General features: G+C 42.4%; 1 protein-coding gene across 1 annotated transcript in view; it reads right to left on the reverse strand.

The window, feature by feature from the left end:
• Positions 1–5,856, reverse strand: part of LOC140548811 (nuclear receptor ROR-beta-like) — a 28,949-nt gene extending 23,093 nt beyond the window's left edge. The window contains exon 1 of the mRNA XM_072671977.1: positions 5,385–5,856. Within this exon, the coding sequence (XP_072528078.1) occupies positions 5,385–5,391 (7 nt within the window). The 5' untranslated portion in view covers positions 5,392–5,856. The remainder of the gene's footprint in view (positions 1–5,384) is intronic.
• Between the last annotated feature and the right edge of the window lie 13,978 nt (positions 5,857–19,834).

A 19,834-nucleotide genomic window follows, 5' to 3' on the forward strand; every position in this document is an offset into this window, starting at 1 on the left:
TCGCAGCTGTTTCCCTGAACTCGGAAAAGTACAGGACACCTGTTCACTGGGAAGACACTGATAATAGAAGTCAATGGGCAGATGCTGGAGGTGGCGTATTCTTTTACCTGGTGCTTTCTCTTGATTTGCACTTCGTAGAATCAGCTCTTCCCAGGGGTGCGAGCCTGACTCCCGACTATCTGTTTTCAAAACAGGTTTGTGGACGGTCATAACTATCAGGTTTTTTAGCCTGCATTTGCATCTTTCTACCAGAAGTAATGTAATAATGATGAACTACTAGAGTTTGATGAACATCAGACACATCAATAATTTCTTATATTATAATATAATAATAATCTCTTTAATGAAATGAATGTAAAAAAAAAAGATTTATTTTTTTATGTAACGTTATTTACATTTTGGAGCATTTCTATTGGTCCGTTCAACATTATATAATATATACAGAGAAATAGATAGACAGACAGACAGACAGATACAGACAGATAGACGGGCAGACCGACATAGTCAGACAGACAGATTTATAGATAGACATAGAGATATATAGACACAGAAAGATAGACGGACAGACAAATACAGACAGATAGACATATAGACAGACACAGATAGACAGACATATAGACAGACACAGATAGACAGACAGATATATATATATATATATATATATATATATATATATATATATATATATAAACAGACAGACAGATTGATAAAAAGATAGACAGACAGAGGTATATAGACACAGACAGGCAGACAGATATAGACAGACAGATAGATAGACAGAGACATAGAGATATATAGATAGACACAGACAGACAGACAAATACAGACAGATAGATAGACAGACAAACTGATAGACAGAGATATATAAATAAACAGACAGACAGATCAATAAAAAGATAGACATAGAGGTATATAGACGGACAGACAGACAGACAGATATACAGATAGACACAGACAGACAGAAAGACAGACACAGACAGACAGACAGATAGATATAGATAGACAGACACAGAGACAGACTATTATGTATAGTGTAATCGAGGAGGAGATTTCTGGTAATAAAGGAAACTACCCATAATGCACTGATACTTAACTACAACATATTTTTTACTTTAAAAAAAAATCACTAACTAACTAAATAATTAAATAAATACTGAAATAAAGACGAGGCTGCATTAATAACAGGTTGTTGAACATCCTTCAGTCTATGGCTGATTATGAGCAGGTTCAAATCGGACCCCTCCTGTGTTTGGTAAGGTAATCTGGGGCAGTGACACCGCAGGGTGGTTAAATATGCACACAGGGATTCAATCATTCCTCAGTAGAAGTAATGACACTGGACTGGAGCAGCGGATCAGGTGGTATAGGGTGGCCGTTGATGGCTGTTGATTATCCTGGCGTGAGGTGGCGTTGGGTAGCAGTCACGGACTTGAGTGCGAAAACCTTCTCGACTAATGAAATCAGGCCGATCCCCTCACCCCCACCTCACCCCCACCTCACCCCCACCTGATTTACTCTCTACGTTTCCTCTGTATGAAGAGCTGCTCCACAAAGGGCAAGACGCTCAGTTTGATGTAGGCAGCTGCTGAGTATCTCGATAACCACTGTATTGGGCAGAATCCTAAGTGTGGAGGTATCTCTGGACTCTCTGGTCTGCTAAAGACCTCAAATGCATCTTTATATGCCTTGTTCTCTAATTTGTTCTCAGGTAATTAATTAACCCTTTAAACCCCAAGAGTCAGTTTCTCACACAGGGATTAGGCCCAGTCTTCAACTAAACTGGAGAGATTTAGAGCATTATAGAGCGCCCCCTACGCTTCTTGTAGTGTATTACAGTCTGTCAGAATGAGCGTGTGTATCATATGAACATTATAGAGCATTATAGAGCGCCCCCTACGCTTCCAGTAGTGTATTACAGTCTGTCAGAATGAGCGTGTGGATCATATGAACATTATAGAGCATTATAGAGCGCCCCCTACGCTTCCTGTAGTGTATTACAGTCTGTCAGAATGAGCGTGTGGATCATATGAACATTATAGAGCATTATAGAGCGCCCCCTACGCTTCCTGTAGTGTATTACAGTCTGTCAAGATGAGCGTGTGGATCATATAAACATTATACAGCATTATAGAGCGCCCCCTACGCTTCCTGTAGTGTATTACATTCTGTCAGAATGAGCGTGTGAATCTTATGAAGATTACAGAACATTATAGAGCGCCCCCTGCCCTTTCTGTGGTGAACTGCAGTGTATCAGAATGACCTAAACTTTCAATAGCATTCTAGAGAGCTTTTTTTAGCCTTAACTCGTGATTAACTTAATCAGCTAATCACTGCAGTCTTATTGTGAATGACCGTGTTACCATGCTGTACTCACTCCTAAAGTGTTTAATGAGAGGCTGCTCAACCTTAAGCCAAGGCCAATGTCCCCAAGCATGCATTTGTAATGGAAAAGGAGCAGGAGCCAGAGCCGGTTGAGTGGCTTAGCCCACATACACACTCTGCCAACAGCTCAGGCCCGGGCAGCTCAATGGGAACAAGAACAGGTGTCAGGAGAACACCTTCATGAAGCCTGTGCAGCATTCCTGGACATTTATAGACTACGGACAGGCCACTGCACGGCCACTTAATTGGGTTAGGGGCTCCAGGACACGACAAGGCCTTTCCACCATCTACCTTTTCCCATAATTCTGATGTCCTTTAAATCTGACAACAGTGTACACAGTGTAACCGGTCCCTCGGTCCACCTGCACGCAGCACCTCTGTGGTTTCGTGCTCTAACACACCTTGTTCAACTCAGGGTAGAAGTGATCTTTAGTTAATGATGTGAGTCGAGTGCCAGATCCTGTGACAAACAGGTGGATGAAAGGAGTGGAGGCGGGATACACTTGGAAAACGCTGTGTTCTCCAGCTGTGCGTTCTCCTTGGAAGCCAAAAGCAGTGCTAAAAACAAGCAAAGTAAATATTTCACTGTACGTTCAGTTTAACCTCATGTTGGCCGACTCACTTGGGCAGTGTGATAATATTTTATAACCAGGATGATGCAATTTATCGTAATGCACTTTCCTGGGTACTGGGTGGGAAATGTCAGCGAACAATAAACACCTACATAATAAAATCAGTTCGTCAACAGTTTTTCCAAGCTTTGGAAAAAAATCCAGCTGTTTTTGTCTTAAATAATTAAATTTTATTAAACAGAAAAATCTAAACTTTTTTGCATAACATTTTAAAATTTTATAAATGTGTCAGTAATTACTGGTGAATTTTGTGTGAACCAACCTGTTCCTAAACTTCTCTGAAACATCTACTAAACTAAGTTTTATTTATTTATTTTAACGTGTTTTAAAGTGTTGCATCTGAACAATCCTCTACAAAAACAGAAATCTACCTCAAGAGTGTTAATTAGAATGTCTAAATATTTATTTAATATTTGCTGTTTCTATTTATACTATTTTAGCTATATATTTATTATTTATAAAAAAAATATCTAAAACGTTTTATGCAATTATTTGACCTAAATGCAATTAAATTCTGCTTTCTTTTCCCAATTTCAGCTTTTTAATTTTTATTATACTTTAATGCTAATCAGTATTAAAATTTTGCAGCTCTCTATTGCACGTACTGTTCAATGCCCATCTGTATCGAGTTAGGAGGCTCATACTGAACGACACAATAGGACTTCTAGGCATAATTTTCTGCCCTTTTCTGGGATTCCCCTGGGATGTCCCAACCACTTGCACTCAGTAAGCTCTTGATAATGAGCTGATTAGTTGATTAGCCATATATACAGCCACTTCAGTTCAGTTAGGCACTTTTATTGTCACTATTCTTTTAAAGCACTTCTCTTAGAAAGTCAGGGTCCGAGCATAGGGAAAGCCATGCTATGGCACCCCTGGAGCAGAGAGGGTGGACGCTTAGCAGACCTGGGTATGAAACCCACAACCCTGTTATCAATAACCTAGGGCGCTGAGCACTTAACTAGCACTGTCACTTTAGATTTGCACTTACAATAAACACTAAATATAAATAAATACTGATTAATTGTATTTATATTGTAATTGACTGCAATTTAAAATAAGATAACTAGTATCTAATTGGGGAAAATCAAACCAGTATTTAATTATTTTCACACAGACCTCTTTTTTTAGGGGGGCGGGGCAGTGGTGGCTCAGCTGTTAGAGTTGACAGGGTTGTAGGTTCTAAACCCGGGCTCGGCAAGCTGCCACTGTTGGCACCCTCTCTGCTCCTCCACTGCTTTGGGGGTATGTGTGTGTGTTTGCTCAGTGCCCCTAGATCACTAGTGTGTGTGTGTGTGTGTGTGTGTTAAGTACCACATTTCACTGTACATAGTGCACTGACAGATACCTGCACCTCACCTATTTTTTTAACACCTGCACATCCAACCTGCAGTGACACCTCGCCGCCAGCGCGGCGCTGTTTCACCACTTCGCTTTCCAGCGCATTTTTAATACAGTACATAATTCAACAGGGGGTCACTTTCGTCCCATTTTTCATACTTAAACAGTCATGACAGTCGACAAACACCACGTCGCTGGTCACTTCGGACCCGTCCCCCCACCCCCTATTCAGTCCGCGGCTTAATTCCCAGTGACAGAAGTAGGTCAATAGAGCAGCAGCGAGGTGCCACACACACTCAGGGCGGCCATGCCGAGGAGCAGCAGGACAACAACCGCCGCCGCACACTGCCAGCACTGCCGTCCCCTCCCTAAAACCAACCCAGAAACTCTCACACACTCCAAAAAACCGAGCCTGGCCCGTCCAGGAGTGCCTGCCGTGCGTATTAAAGGCGATATCGTCTCAGAAACAGCAGGGCGGAAAAGTCTGAGGAGCCCAAACAACATGGCGGGTGCGCTGCGTTACAGGGAAACAGCAGCCGTGGATAAACACGCAGCCTGGACCCAGGACCAGGACCAGGACCAGGACCAGGGCCACAGCTCGGCTTCAGAACCGACCCTAGACTCGGGTTTAAGCACATTGCCCCACTCTTACACAACCCTGCAACCCTGTGCTCACTTTTTCTGCAGGTGCGAGCAGCGAATGTGCCAAACCGAGCTGAAAAGTTGTTTACGTGCCTTTATAAACGCTTATAACAGCGTTATAAAGCTCATATGCCCTTCCTATGTCACTAACCCTGCTATTAACAGGGTTTTCAGCAAAGTACGCATCACAAAACACACAAATAAAAGTCCTAAAGCAATGCAAATGCTCGAAAACAAAGCGCAGTGTATATTTTATGCATTAAAAAGACCCAGAAATGAGATTTTTAGGGTTCCGGTCGTGCAAAAGCAATGCAGCTGCTATAATCAATGCTTAGGGCAATGCATAAGTTTGCAGAAGCATTTGAACCCCCTCCCTACAACACTTACCCCTCATCTTGAAGCCGGGTCTATGTTGTTGTTGTTGTTATTGTTATTATTATTATTATCTGCGAATAATAATGCAACTCCAGGACATCTGAACGGCGCGTGCTTGAATCAGGTGAAGTCTTCAGGGCTCCTGAGCGGAGCAGTGCACGCACACCGAAGCAGCTACAGCACATAAGTTTCCCTGATGCTCGTCCCGAGCTCAGAATGCAGTCAGTCTCGCGCACGCGAGGTTTTTGTTTTTGTTGTTTTGTTTGTTGTCTTGCTCTCATGCATGCACGCACGCACATGCACGCGCTGTTAGCAGTAAAGTCACTTCTGACGATGCACTTCTCCTCTTCTGCGGCTTCGCCTGCTTCTCCCTCTCTCTCTCTCTCGCGCGCGCTCTGTCTGTCTGTCTCTCTCTAACCTACTTTCGGCGCGTGGACTCTCACATGATCTCGAGCTCGACCAGCCCGCCTCGTGCCCCCGGGTGTATGTATGTGTGTGTGTGTGTGTTTGTGTGTGTGCGTGCGTGCGCGTGCGTGTGTGTGTGTGTGAGAAACTATGGCAGTGTGTCACCGGCAGTAGTTGCAGGACTGTGGGAATGCGATCGCCTCGCGCCTCAGTCCCAGTCCCAGTCCCAGTCCCAGTCCCGTGTTTATGCGTGCATGCTGGCTGCTCGCGCCTCGGTTTGCCTTCTTCCCCTCCAGATGAGAGGGGTGAGGTCAAGGCAAGGCGAAACAGAAGAATGGGGTCAATGTGTCACACACTCTGGCCTCAGTTATTACACACTGCATATGATGCAATTCCATGAAATTAAGAATTATTACTTAATGCACATATTTGTATATTTTTGTATTTGCTGTATTTATTGTCTTTGTACTTATTGTCCGTGCACCCTGTCCCGTGTTTTGTCTGTTGTCCTTGCACTACTGTATGTCCTACCTATTCTGCACCAGAGAGGCACACGCCTGTATTAGTATAATGATAATAAAGCTGTATGGTTGCAAATTGCAAAGCAATATTTTTAAAGCTTTATCGGTATCCGATTTATATAATTATTCTTCTGTTTCTTAGTATTGTTATTATTATTATTATTATTATTATTATTATTATTATTATTATTATTATTATTGTGGATGTTACCTTCCAACTCAATTGTTCGGTCAAATTACTGTATAAAACATGGACAGCACAAGATGCACAGGTCTAGCGCCTCTGCTGGCTGGTTGCAGTATGATGTGTAGCTCCGCCCATCCCCATATGTTTCAATGATAAGACAGTCAATTTCCCATCTCCCTAAACTGTCCCGCCGTCTCCAGTGTCTCCAGTGTCTCCACATTCCAGCAGTTGGTTTCCCCTGTGCTAGTATTGGCCCAATTTTTACATTTTGATTAGTACCTGACCTCACTGATGCTTTCACGGGGCTGTAAGCAATCAAATCTTTAATCAAATCTATACTTTACAGCATAGCACCCCCATTACAACCAAATGGGATATCATTGTAACCACTTATCAATACCATAGCAACCACATAGCAACCCCTTTAGACACCACTTGACAACACCTTATAATTGCTTAACCAATAATTGCTTAGGCTGTGCGTTCACAGCCCAGGGGTGGAGCGACTGTCTAACTGCCTGCTTGTACTTTGCTTGAGCTGTGCTGTTCTCATTACATTTTGATTAGTACCTGACCTCACTGATGCTTTCACGGGGCTGTAAGCAATCAAATCCTCCTCACAGCAATGTCCCAACATCTAGTGTTACAAACTTTTTAATAGTACCCTTGATTTTAGAAGAAACACTGAGGGGCATGCGTCCATATACTTCTGACAACCTGATGCACTCCAGAAGTTGACCTCAAAAGAGCCGAATAAGAGAACGTAGAGAGGGGGAGAGAGAGAGAGAGAGAGAGAGAGAGAGAGAGAGAGAGAGATACAGTAGAAGTAAGAAAGAAGCCGGAGCCCTAGCAACAGCCTGGAATGACACAAATTACCAAGAAACACCCTAGCAGCCACCAAGAATCACATAGCAACCACTTACAATAACATTCTAGCAACCACCAAGCTACATCCCTTGAGCACCTATCTGCAACCATTTGGGACACCACAGCAACTACCTAGCAACACCCCAGAAACAAGTTGGCACACCATAGCAACCACTTACAATAGCATAGCAACCACCTAGAAACACCCTAGTAAGAACTTGCCACAGCAAAGCACCACCTAGCACCCCACAGAAACCACCTGGGATACCACAACAAATACTTAGCAACATCATTGCAACCACTTGCAACAGCATAGCACCCCCATTACAACCAAATGGAATATCATTGTAACCACTTATCAATACCATAGCAACCACATAGCAACCCCTTTAGACACCACTTCACAACACCTTATAATTGCTTAACCAATAATTGCTTAGGCTGTGCGTTCACAGCCCAGGGGTGGAGCGACTGTCTAACTGCCTGCTTGTACTTTGCTTGAGCTGTGCTGTTCTCATTACAGTGATGCCAACAAAGCTATCTAGAACCCTGAATGCTGAGGGGGAAAGAAGGGAATGGTCATGGTGTGGGAATGATGTCTATTTCTAACCATGTGTTTAATAATAACAAAGGCAGTGAAGGATAATAGTTGGTCGGACGTGTGAGTGAGCGAGCGAGCGAGTGAGGGAGGGAGTTAGTGAGGAAGGGAAGGGGGGGTGAGATGGAGGGCCTATGATGTAACCTGGGAGTCTCTATTACGAAATGAGGAGAGGAGAGATTATAGTAAGTAGGTTAGTGGAACAAGACTGGAACTGAGAGGGCTTTGTCACCACCCCACCCTCCCTCCACCACCACCACCACCCCCCACCCCCCCGTTCCCTTCTTCCGCACCCCCGCCCTCGTCCACTGCTTTGTTTATAACGGGCATCCTGTGTCTCTCGTCCGGTGTAGCTTGTGTTTTCTCTGTCTTCCTCTTATAACTCACACCGTCCCTCAGCGCGATAAGAGTTCACTCCTTATGTGTGAGTCCCCCCCCCCCGCCCTTGTGTGGCCCGTCCTTTGTGCCGGGGGTCCGGTTCTGGGTGTGTTTGCTCTGTATGTTGTGTGCTCTCCTTTTTTTTTATATAGAAGGGACTTTTACACTCTCTCCCACCTCAGTTCACCTCTGTGGACTTTTTTAAGGCCTGTGTTTGAAAAGAACTTCTATACAATATATTAACAAAAGTATTTGGACGCCTGCTCATTCACTGTTCCTTCTGAAATCAAGGGTATTAAAAAGAGATGATCCTGCTTTTGTTGGAGTAACTGTCTCTATTATGTCGAGAAGAAGACTTTCTACTAGATTTTGGAGGATTGCATTTCTGTGAGGATTTGATTGATTGCATTCAGCAATCAAAATCATCATGGCGCTCCACCACCATCATTCCAGAGAACACAGTTCCTCCACTGCTCCACAGCTCCTCAATGCTGGGGGGCTTTATACCCCTATAGCCCACGCCTGGCATTAGGCAGCATGGTGCCAATAGGTTCATCCGTGTTCATCTGTGTCAGCTGATGTAGCTGAATGCATTCATTAGAGGGAGTGTCCACAAACATTTGGACATGCAGTGTATGTGTGTTTTTAGAACCTGAGTTCCGTCTTTATTCGTCGTCTGTTCGTATTTCTCTTCCTCTTTCTCACAGTGTCTCTCTCTCTCTTCCTTCCCTTGCTCACACTAACTCATCTTCAATGGCGCTCCCTTCCTCTCTCTCTCTCTCTCTCTCTCTCTCTCTCTCTCTCTCTCTCTCTCTCACTGCACACACACACACACAACCCCCTCCCCCCTACACGCACACACACACACACACACACACAAACCCACACGCATGCGTACACACATGCAGCATCACTGACCTCCTGACCCTCTATCTTATATAACTCATGTGGCACAGTGTTCCTAACTGGAGCTCAGAGAACCCGGGGAGGGGGGGGGGGGGCACAGGGAGGCACGTACGCCACTCTGCAGATTACACACCACTGAGAGAGAGAGAGAGAGAGAGAGAGAGAGGATAAAACAAACACTGACATGTTGCATGTTGAGATTTTTTGGGAGTATTTGTCTTGTTAGGATAATTAGGAGTTTTAGAGTACTGAGATTGTTGGGAATGCTGGGAGTATAATTCTGGGGTGTTGGGAATGTGGATGTGCTGGGAGTATTTGCGGTATTGGGATAAATAGGAGTGTTGAGAGTGCTGGGATTGTTGGGAGTATAACAGGAGTCTTGGGAATATTCAAACTATTATGCTTGTTGGTAGTGTTGGGAATATCTGGAATACTGGAGTGTTACAAGTAGGCCTTTTGGGGAATGTGTTGGGAATGCTGTAAGTACTGGAAATGTTCCATGTGTTTAGCATTGTTAGGAGTAATGGGAATGGGAATGTTGGTCTTGCTGAACCTTTGTAAGTGTTAATGTTGACAGTATTGGGACTGTTGGGACTCTTGGGATTTTTAAGGATACTGAGAGACTTTGGCAGGTGGGTAAAATTAGGAGTGTTGGGAATGTTGGGATTCTTAAGGATAATGAGAGACTTTGGCAGGTGGGTAAAGTTGGGAGTGTTGGGAATGTTGGGATTCTTAAGGATACTGAGAGACTTTGGCAGGTGGGTAAAGTTGGGAGTGTTGGGAATGTTGGGATTCTTAAGGATAATGAGAGACTTTGGCAGGTGGGTAAAGTTGGGAGTGTTGGGAACGTTGGGATTCTTAAGGATACTGAGAGACTTTGGCAGGTGGGTAAAGTTGGGAGTGTTGGGAATGTTGGTATTTTTAAGGATACTGAGAAACTTTGGCAGGTGGGTAAAGTTGGGACTATTGGGATTCTTAAGGATACTGAGTGACTTTGGCAGGTGGGTAAAGTTGGGAGTGTTGGGAATGTTGGGATTTTTAAGGATACTGAGATACTTTGGCAGGTGGGTAAAGTTGGGAGTGTTGGGAGGATTTAGAGAGCTGGCACTGTTGGGAATATTATGAATACTAGCATGGAGACTACCTGGAGAGATGGGAATGCTGTTGGAATTGTTGGAAGTATGCAGGTTTAGGAGTTTCACAAACTAGTACTGCTGAATGTTTTAGGAGTGGGAGCAATGGTGAGATTATTAAGAGTACTGGAAGTGTTGCTAGGATTGGGAATGTTGGAAGATTGGGAGTGTTGGAAAGTTTCACAGCATTCAGAGTGCTGGAGTAACGGGAGTGGTAGCAATGTAGGGAACGCTGACAGTATTGGAAGTGTTGAGAGTGCTGGAGTACTGGGAGTGCTGGAGGATTGGGAATTTTGGTAGAGGGTGTGGAAAAGGCAGATGTGGATACAGATAGAACGCTCTGGGCTGTTCTCCTCTGCACTCCCAGCAGTGGATAAAGTGCAGGGTTTTATTTTTTTGCCTGAGAGGATTATTTTAGGCTCCGGCTCTCATGGCTGTAATCCCCCCCCCCCTCGCTCTTATCTCGTTAATCTGCTGCCTCGCCCTCCCCTCCCTCCCCTCCTCTCCCAGCTCTGTATAATCCCTCTGCTGAAAGTTCATCTCACCCATCCTCTCCTCCTCTCCTTTCATCCCTCCTGCATCTCTACTTTTCTCTCTTCATCTCTTACTCCACATCACCTCCATCGGCTGTTCAGTTCAATTAGATTCCATTCAATTCAATTCAATTTGATTTGATTAAATTTCATTCAATTCGATTCAATTGAATTCAGTTCAATTGGATTGGATTAGATTCAATTCGATTCGATTCAATTCAAATCTATTCAATTAAATTCAAATCAATTTAATTTGATTAATTTGATTTGATTCGATTCAATTTCATTCGATTCAATTCCATTTGATTCAAATCCATTCAGTTTAATTCAATTCCATTCTATTTAATTCAATTAGACTGAATTAGATTAAATTAAATTTGATTAGATTCTATTAAATTCAAAATTGTTTTGATTCAATTGAATTAAATTTGATTGAATTCGATTCCATTCCATTCAATTCAATTTGTTTCAATTCAATTCAATTCAATTCAATTCAATTCAATTCAATTCAAATTGATTTGATTTAAATCGATTCAGTTCAATTGTATTTGATTTGACTCGTTTTGATTCGATTCAATTTGATTCGATTTTATTCTATTCCATTCCATTTGATTTGATTCGTTTCCATTAAATTCAATTGGATTCAGTGACCAGGACTATGAATAATAGCAGTGTTTAGTGTTTAGTTTAGTGTTGGGAGTATTGGGAATGCTGGGAGTGCTGGGGTGTTGTGAGTGTTTGATAGGGTGGTTGCTGGTACTGGCATTGTGGGGATCGCTGACCATATTGGGAATGTTGGGAATTGGATTCCTTAGAATGCTGAGAGATTTCGGCTTTTGGGAAAAAGCAGTAGTGTTGGGAGCAGAGATGTACAGTAAGGAAGTAGAAGTACTACACTACTGTACTTAAGTACTAAAATACTGTATCTGGATCGACTGGAGGATTATTGTTTAATTCACTGCATATTCTGGATGAGTTTAATACGTTCACTCTGTTATGTTGTTTGTTTATGTGCTGCATTGTTACTCGCTACAATTATAAAAACAGTATCAGTATCAGTAACAGAATCCTTTCACCCACCACCCACATCATCACCTCCAGAGCGCTAGACGGCGCCGTCACCGGGTTCGATGAAGCCGCCTCAGCATTGAGCAGAACAGGCGATCAATGCTGCCGTTCCTCCTCTCACTCCGCTGCTGCAGTGAGGACACTAACGCTGGAGCTCTGTTAGTTTTTCCCCAGATGGAAGAAGAAGAACCACCAGAAGAAACTCCTCCATCTTCACCTCCTGCAAATCCTCGTATGTGTCCGAGATCTATATGTATATGAGTATATGGCCTGAGCTCTTTCAGCTGTAGTAGAGTTTACAGAGAGTGAAGCTCAGGGGTTTGAGCTGCTCTCCTCACTGGTTTTACAGATGAAGCTCTTGTATGTGGCGGGTGGAGTCAGGTCTGCTCAGCTCTCTCTCTCTCTTTTGGGCGAGAGAGTTTGTTTAGAGAGTGAACTGAAGACTCGTGCTCATGAACTCTGTCTTCTACAGTCCTGTCCTTCTACTACAGCCAGAGGAGCTGAGACAGGCCTTCAGTCTGAACTAATCTGAACTAATATAAACACTGATGCTCAAACTTTTGACTGCTTCTGTAAGAACTACACAATATACACAGTACTGTACTTTTACTATCAGTACTTCAGTAGTACATTTTACAATTAACTACCTGCAGAACTTAAGTACAGAAAATGTTGAGTACTTTAGTACTTTACTTAAGTCTGGAGCTTAAAGACACTTCTACTTCTACTCAAGTCCCTTTTCTGACAGAGCACCTCTACTGTTACTCAGGTCTGAGTCTCTGGTACTTTATATGTGTCTGGTTGGGAGCAATGAGTAATGAGAATTTGATTTAATTCAATACAATTCTATTTGATTCAGTTCAAATCAATTACATTTGATTTGATTCAGTTCAATTGGATTTGATTCCATTCCATTTGATTTGATATGATTCGATTATTTTCATTCAATTTGATTCAATTAGATTCAATTCAATTCAATTTAATTGAATTTGATACAGTTCAATTGGATTCGATTAGATTCCATTTGATTCAATTTGATTCAACTCAATTCAATTCAATTTGATTCGATTAAATTAAATTCAATTCCATTTGATTAAATTAAATTTGATTAAATTCAATTCAATTTGATTAAATTCAATACAAATCTATTCGATTCAGTTCAAATCAATTTGATTCTATTTGATTCAGTTCAATTGGATTTGATTCGATTCCATTTGATTTGATTTAACTCAATTCTATTCAATTTGATTCAATTTGATTCCGTTAAATTGGATTCGATTCTATTCGAATTTTTTTATTTGATTTTTGATTTGATTTGATTTGATTCAACAACCCCAACAATTTTACTTTCAGCATTCCCAACATTCCCAGTACTTCAACACTTCTAATTATTCCAACACTCCCAACAATTATAGCACCCCGAACACTCCACATCCAGAGCATATAGATTGATCACCAACAAAATTAGGAGGCCGACTGTTCTGATTTCCGGTAGGTGGGACTGGTTTCGTCCAAAACAAACTGCACTCTAGTCCTTCTGGAGGTTCTAGATAGTCTAGATATTCTAGATAGTTGAGTGTGAGCAGTAGTGTGAGAAGGCCTCAGCCAGTGGAGAACAGCAAAGGCAGCCCTGAGACACATCAAAACTGCAAGGGTATCATCACTGTCACTCAGAAACCTGGAATCTTCAGAACTGCAGCCTTACTGGAGAAGGAAAAACCTTCTTAACTTTCAACAGACGTCAAGGTAGAAAGTCATTTTGGAGGCATTTCGATTGGTCTGTTCATCATAAAAGTCTGATATGATATAAAGAACAACTGCCAGATTCACTGCATGGAAAACAATGGTTAAAAACAAATTAAAAAAGCATATATAATGTACATAATAATAATAGAATAATGGACAAAAGTATTTGGACACTGCTTATTCATTGCTTGTCCTGAAATCAAGAGTATTAAAAAGAGCTTCTGTTGGAGTAACTGTCTCTACTGTCCAGGGAGAAGACTTTCTACTAGATTTTGGAGGAGGAGCATTGCTGTGAGGATTTGATTGCATTCACAGACAAGGGTGTTTGTGAGGTCGGTGTGTTGGATTATGATTGGCACCCCACCTCCATTATCCCCAACTCCCTAACTCATCATTCCAGAGAACACAGTTCTTCCACTGCTCCACAGCTCCTCAATGCTACTAGTCCCAGCCTGGCATTAGGCAGCATGGAGCCAATAGCTTCATCAATGTTGATCTGCTCCAGGGAGTCCTATTCTATTGGCAGTACTTCTCTTCTCTTCGAAGTTGTCTTGTAGACGGCCTCTGAAATCTGTTCAGGTGTATTGGCATTAGCTTAGTGCTAATGAATGAACTAGAAACCCATAGGAGGGCTAGGAAGGCCTAGGTCTGATAGTCATGGCTTCCCACTGGATCGCCAACCACCTCTGCTGATCTACTGCCCTGCCAAAGACCTGCTTTCTATCCCGGGTGGCTTAATTTGGGGCGTGTAACAACAACAAAGAAACAATCAGTGCAGTTAGAGGCCTGACGAAGACACGCGCCCTAATGGCTGTGGCTAATTACGGTCATCGATCTTTCCCAAAGCGGTCCTGCTTCTCCGCTGGCGGGAGAGTTTCCTCCGTCTTCTGCTGGAGCTCATGTTTTCCTCGAACGTCTACGTTCTCTCCAGATGGAGAGAGTGCGTCATGAGAGCGCTTGTTGGAGAAAAATAATGGCTGGAATGATGAGTCACCGAATCCGAATCAGAGACTGAAACAAAGGAAAAGTGGCAGAGCGGCGGATCTCCAGAAGAGGGAGAGCTGGGAGACGCCGTGCTGCTCTGGAAGGAGGGCGACCGCACGCCATCTCGGCCTTTTCTGTTTAGGAGACATGCAGAGCAGACGGTAAACCGCCTCTGAAGCCAGCGCCGGGCGGACGAACGCTCTGTCCTCGGAATAATGACACAGAAACACCGGTTATTACCGTCATTCTCTGGAGTGTGTTTTCCCTCACTAAGTGTGTGCTTGGCTGCTGCTGTGGCCCGTTAATGCAAATACGGGTAAACATAGTCAGCCTGATTAAAGGAGGAAATAATTGTTCTGTAATTTTACTGTCATTTTCTGCAATTTCACACAAGCCCCCAAAACCAGTTCTGAGAATCTGAATCCGAGAGAGAGAGAGAGAGAGAGAGAGAGAGAGAGAGAGAGAGACATTAGGAAACAAAGTAAAAAGTAACAAAAGAGCCCCTGAGAAAGAGCTGCAAAGAGACGTGTTATCTGTATCATAACCGTCAGTCTGAGAGACAACGGCTGACCTCCATCTCTCTCTCTCTCTCTTACTCTACCCGATCAGTCTTATTCATCCATTCTTCTCTCTCTCTTTCTTTGTCTCGCTCAATCTCTCTCTCTCTCTCTCTCTCTTACTCTACCCGATCAGTCTTATTCATCCATTCTTCTCTCTCTCTTTCTTTGTCTCGCTCAATCTCTCTCTCTCTCTCTCTCTCCTCTCTCTCTCTCTTACTCTACCCGATCAGTCTTATTCATCCATTCTTCTCTCTCTCTTTCTTTGTCTCGCTCAATCTCTCTCTCTCTCTCTCTCTCTCTCTCTCTCTTACTCTACCCGATCAGTCTTATTCATCCATTCTTCTCTCTCTCTTTCTTTGTCTCACTCAATCTCTCTCTCTCTCTCTCTCTCTCTCTCTCTCTCTCTCTCCTCCATCCTTTCCTCCTTCTCTCTCTCTCTCAATCTCTCTCTCTCTCTCTCTCTCCTCCATCCTTTCCTCCTTCTCTCTCTCTCTCTCTCTCTCTCTTAATCTCTCTCTCTCTCTCTCTCTCTCTTAATCTCTCTCTCTCTCTCTCTCTCTCTCTCTCTCTCTCGCTCTCTCTCCTCCATCCTTGTCTCTCTCTTTCTCTCATCCAACCTTGGTGTGTGTCTCTGCTGGCCGCCATGGTAACCAGGGAGAGAGCTGTCGTAGTAATGAATCAACTATCTTGAAGGTCAGGCTTCTGACACACACACACACACACACACACACACACACACACACACACACACACACACACTCACACACACACACACACACACACACACACACACACACTCACACACACACACACTCACACACACACACACTCACACACTCACACTCTAAGATAGTGGTTCTTGCTGACTTTAAACGTTCCACACTTCCTCCTACACTTTAAGAAGGGTTCTTCAAGGGTTGAGTAAAGAGAACAGTTCCAGTGTGAACAGGGGAGAACATTCTAGAACAGTGTGAACAGGGGAGAACATTCTAGAACAGTGTGAACAGGGGAGAACATTCTAGAACCTTTTTAAAGGGTTCTAGAACTGCAGATTGCGGAGAGCATTCTAAAACAGTCTGGATGGAAAGAACATTCTAGAACCTGGTGGAATGGGGAGAACACTCTAGAACCTGTATTTATGCAGTGTCAGGACATGGGTTGGAAGTTTACTTACTTACACCCATCATGACATGAATCCCATACTGGGCTTTACTGGGCTTTACTGGGCCAATCCAGCTCTACCCTAAGAATGATCTACCACCCAAATGCTACACTGTCCAAATATTTGTGGACACCCCTTGTAATGAATGTATTCAGCTGACAAAGATGTGCAAATGCACGCACACACACACTACACACACACACACACACACACACACACACACACAGCTTGTCTAGAAGTACTGCCAATAGAACAGGACTCTCTGGAGCAGATCATGAAGCTATTGGCTCCATGCTGCCTAATGCCAGGTGTGGGCTAGAGGGGTATAAAGCCCCCCAGCATTGAGAAGCTGTGGAGCAGTGGAAGAACCGTGTTCTCTGGATTGATGATGGTGGAGGAGCTCCATCCAGTACTTTTGATGGGGAGTTGGGGATGATGAGGTGGGATGGGGTGGAAATCAACCCAACAACCTGACCTCACTAACGCTCTTGTCTCTGAATGCAATCAATCAAATCCTCACAGCAATGTTACTCCCAAATCTAAAAAATCTAGAAACCCTTCTTCTCTGGACAGTAGAGAAAGTTACTCAACAAAAGCAGGATCAACTCTATTGAATCCCCTTGATTTCAGAAGAAACAGTGAATGAGCAGGTGTCCCAATACTTTTGCCCATATACCGTGTATTCCAGATGCATTTTCAGAGCCAACATCTGTCCTAAAACCTCACACCTACACACACACACACATCATCTCACTGCTGAGGCTTTGAGCACTGGAGGAACGGTACCCGCCTAGACTCGGTCCGATCCTGCACCGCCTGTTTTTGCACGCCCGAAGCTAAAACTGGCGCAAGATCAGCAACCTTAAAACCTCAAGTAAACCTGGAGCGCTCGGTACCAGCCCAGCAACACGCCCTGCTTTCATACAGGTGCGGCCGGCTGACGGTAATCGGCTCTGTTTTATAAGAAGGAAATGTAATCACAGTGCAGCGTCGTTCCAGATAAGGCCTTTATTTTCAGCGCACTTTGGCCTCACGTGAATTCCCGTTAACTATCTGGAGAACAATTGGCACCATAAAGGTAAACAAGCAGCATATTGTGCTCTGGGCTGTGCGGCCTGTAATGAACACTAACCAGCGCCGGCCCGATGGACCTGTGTCCTCAACCGACGCAGCAGATGAAGCGATGGGGGCAGAATTACGATGGCGTTTATATAAGACAAACAAAGTCTTGACATCTTCCCGTAAACATAATGAACGCCGGCGGATGGTTCCAGATGTCTGTGAGGCCGAGCGTGTGATTGCAGCGATATCGCTGGATCGGAGGAGGTGGGCACCGAGCTGTTGCTGCCGAAAACACAACCGGGATTTGTTTATCTCTGATGAATCAGCACGATACAACGTGGAAGACAGACTGACCTACTTACTAAAATGACACACGCATGCTGGTCACCTCACACACACACACACACACACTCACAATAAGTCCGGGCACACCTAGGCCAAACCTACTGCCCAAAGACAGATAGACCCATACACCCCAGCACGTCTACACACACAGCTGCAAGCATCAGCATACTTACCTGTGTTGTATGTATACACACATGCACACGTAGCATGTAGGCCTGTTCCGTGTCCCACACACACATCGTACATGCTCTTCACACACTCTCACACACATACACACACACACACATCAACACTCACTCACAGTTGACGGACAGATACTGACAGACACGCTGATGGACAGATACAGTAGACGACTTCTTAAAGATGAGCTAAACATGATCACCACTTCAGTGTTGTGTGAGTTTGTGGGTCATTGTAATGAATCACTACTCGGAATGATTCAGTATCCACTATGAATTACTCAGTATTTTAAATGGATATTTTAGTAACTACTGTGAACTTTTCAGTATCCACTGTGAATTAGTCAATATCCACTGTGAATTTTTCACTATCTGGTACAAACTACTACTATTTTGATTCAATGATTCAGTATCCACTATGAATTACTCAGTATTTTAAATGGATATTTTAGTAACTACTGTGAACTTTTCAGTATCCACTGTGAATTAGTCAATATCCACTGTGAATTTTTCACTATCTGGTACAAACTACTACTATTTTGATTCAATGATTCAGTATCCACAATAAATGATTCAGTATCCACAATGAATGATTCAGTATCCACTATGAATTACTTAGCATCCACTAGATGTATTAATATCAATTATGAATCATTCTGTATTCGCTACAAATGTTTTATGATCCACTATAAATTATTCAGTATTTACTATTAACTTTTTATTATTCTGCATGGATTATTTAGTATCTACTGTTAACAAGTCAATATCCACTATGAATTATTTAGGATTTACTATTAACTAGTCAGTGCGCACCATGAATGACTGATACAAACTACTATTATTTTGATTCAATGATTCAGCATTCACAATGAATGATTCAGTATCCACTATGAATTACTCAGCATCCACTAGAAGTATTAATATCAACTATGAATCATTCATTATTTGCTACAAATGTTTCATGATCCACTATGAATCATTTAGTATTTGTGACCCTTTTTTAATGATTCACTATAAATTATTTCAGTATTTACTAATAAATATTTATTATTCTGCATGGATTATTTAGTATCTACTGTTAATTTAGATAACTGTTAGTGAATTTTTCACTATCTGGTACAAACTACTATTATTTTGATTCAATGATTCAGCATTCGCAATGATGATTCAGTATCCACTATGAATTACTTAGCATTCACTAGAAGTATTAATATCCACTATGAATCATTCATTATTTGCTACACATTTTTCATGATCCACTATGAATCATTCAGTATTTACTATTAACTATTTAGTATTCTGCATAAATGGTTAGTATCTTCTATTAACAAGTCAATATCCACTATGAATATTTGGGATTTACTATTAACTAGTCGGTGCGCACTATGAATTATTCAGTATCCACCATGAATTACTTTTCAGTATCCACTGTGAATTAGTCAATATCCATGAATTTTTAAATCTGGTACAAACTACTACTATATTTGATTCAATGATTCAGCATCCACAATGAATGATTCAATATCCACTATGAATTACTCAGCATCCATTAGAAGTATTAATATCCACAATGAATCATTTAGTATTTACTACACATTTTGCATGATCCACTATAAATTATTCAGTATTTACTAATAACTATTTATTATTCTGCATTAATTATTTAGTATCTACTGTTAACAAGTCAATATCCACTATGAATGATTCAGTATTTACTATTAACTAGTCAGTGTGCACTATGAATTATTTAGTATCCATCATGAATTACTCAGTATTTTATATGGATATTTTAGTAACTACTGTGAACATTTCAGTATCCACTGTGAAT

This window comes from Salminus brasiliensis, unplaced genomic scaffold (assembly GCF_030463535.1).
Source record: "Salminus brasiliensis unplaced genomic scaffold, fSalBra1.hap2 scaffold_118, whole genome shotgun sequence".
NCBI lineage: Eukaryota > Metazoa > Chordata > Actinopteri > Characiformes > Bryconidae > Salminus > Salminus brasiliensis.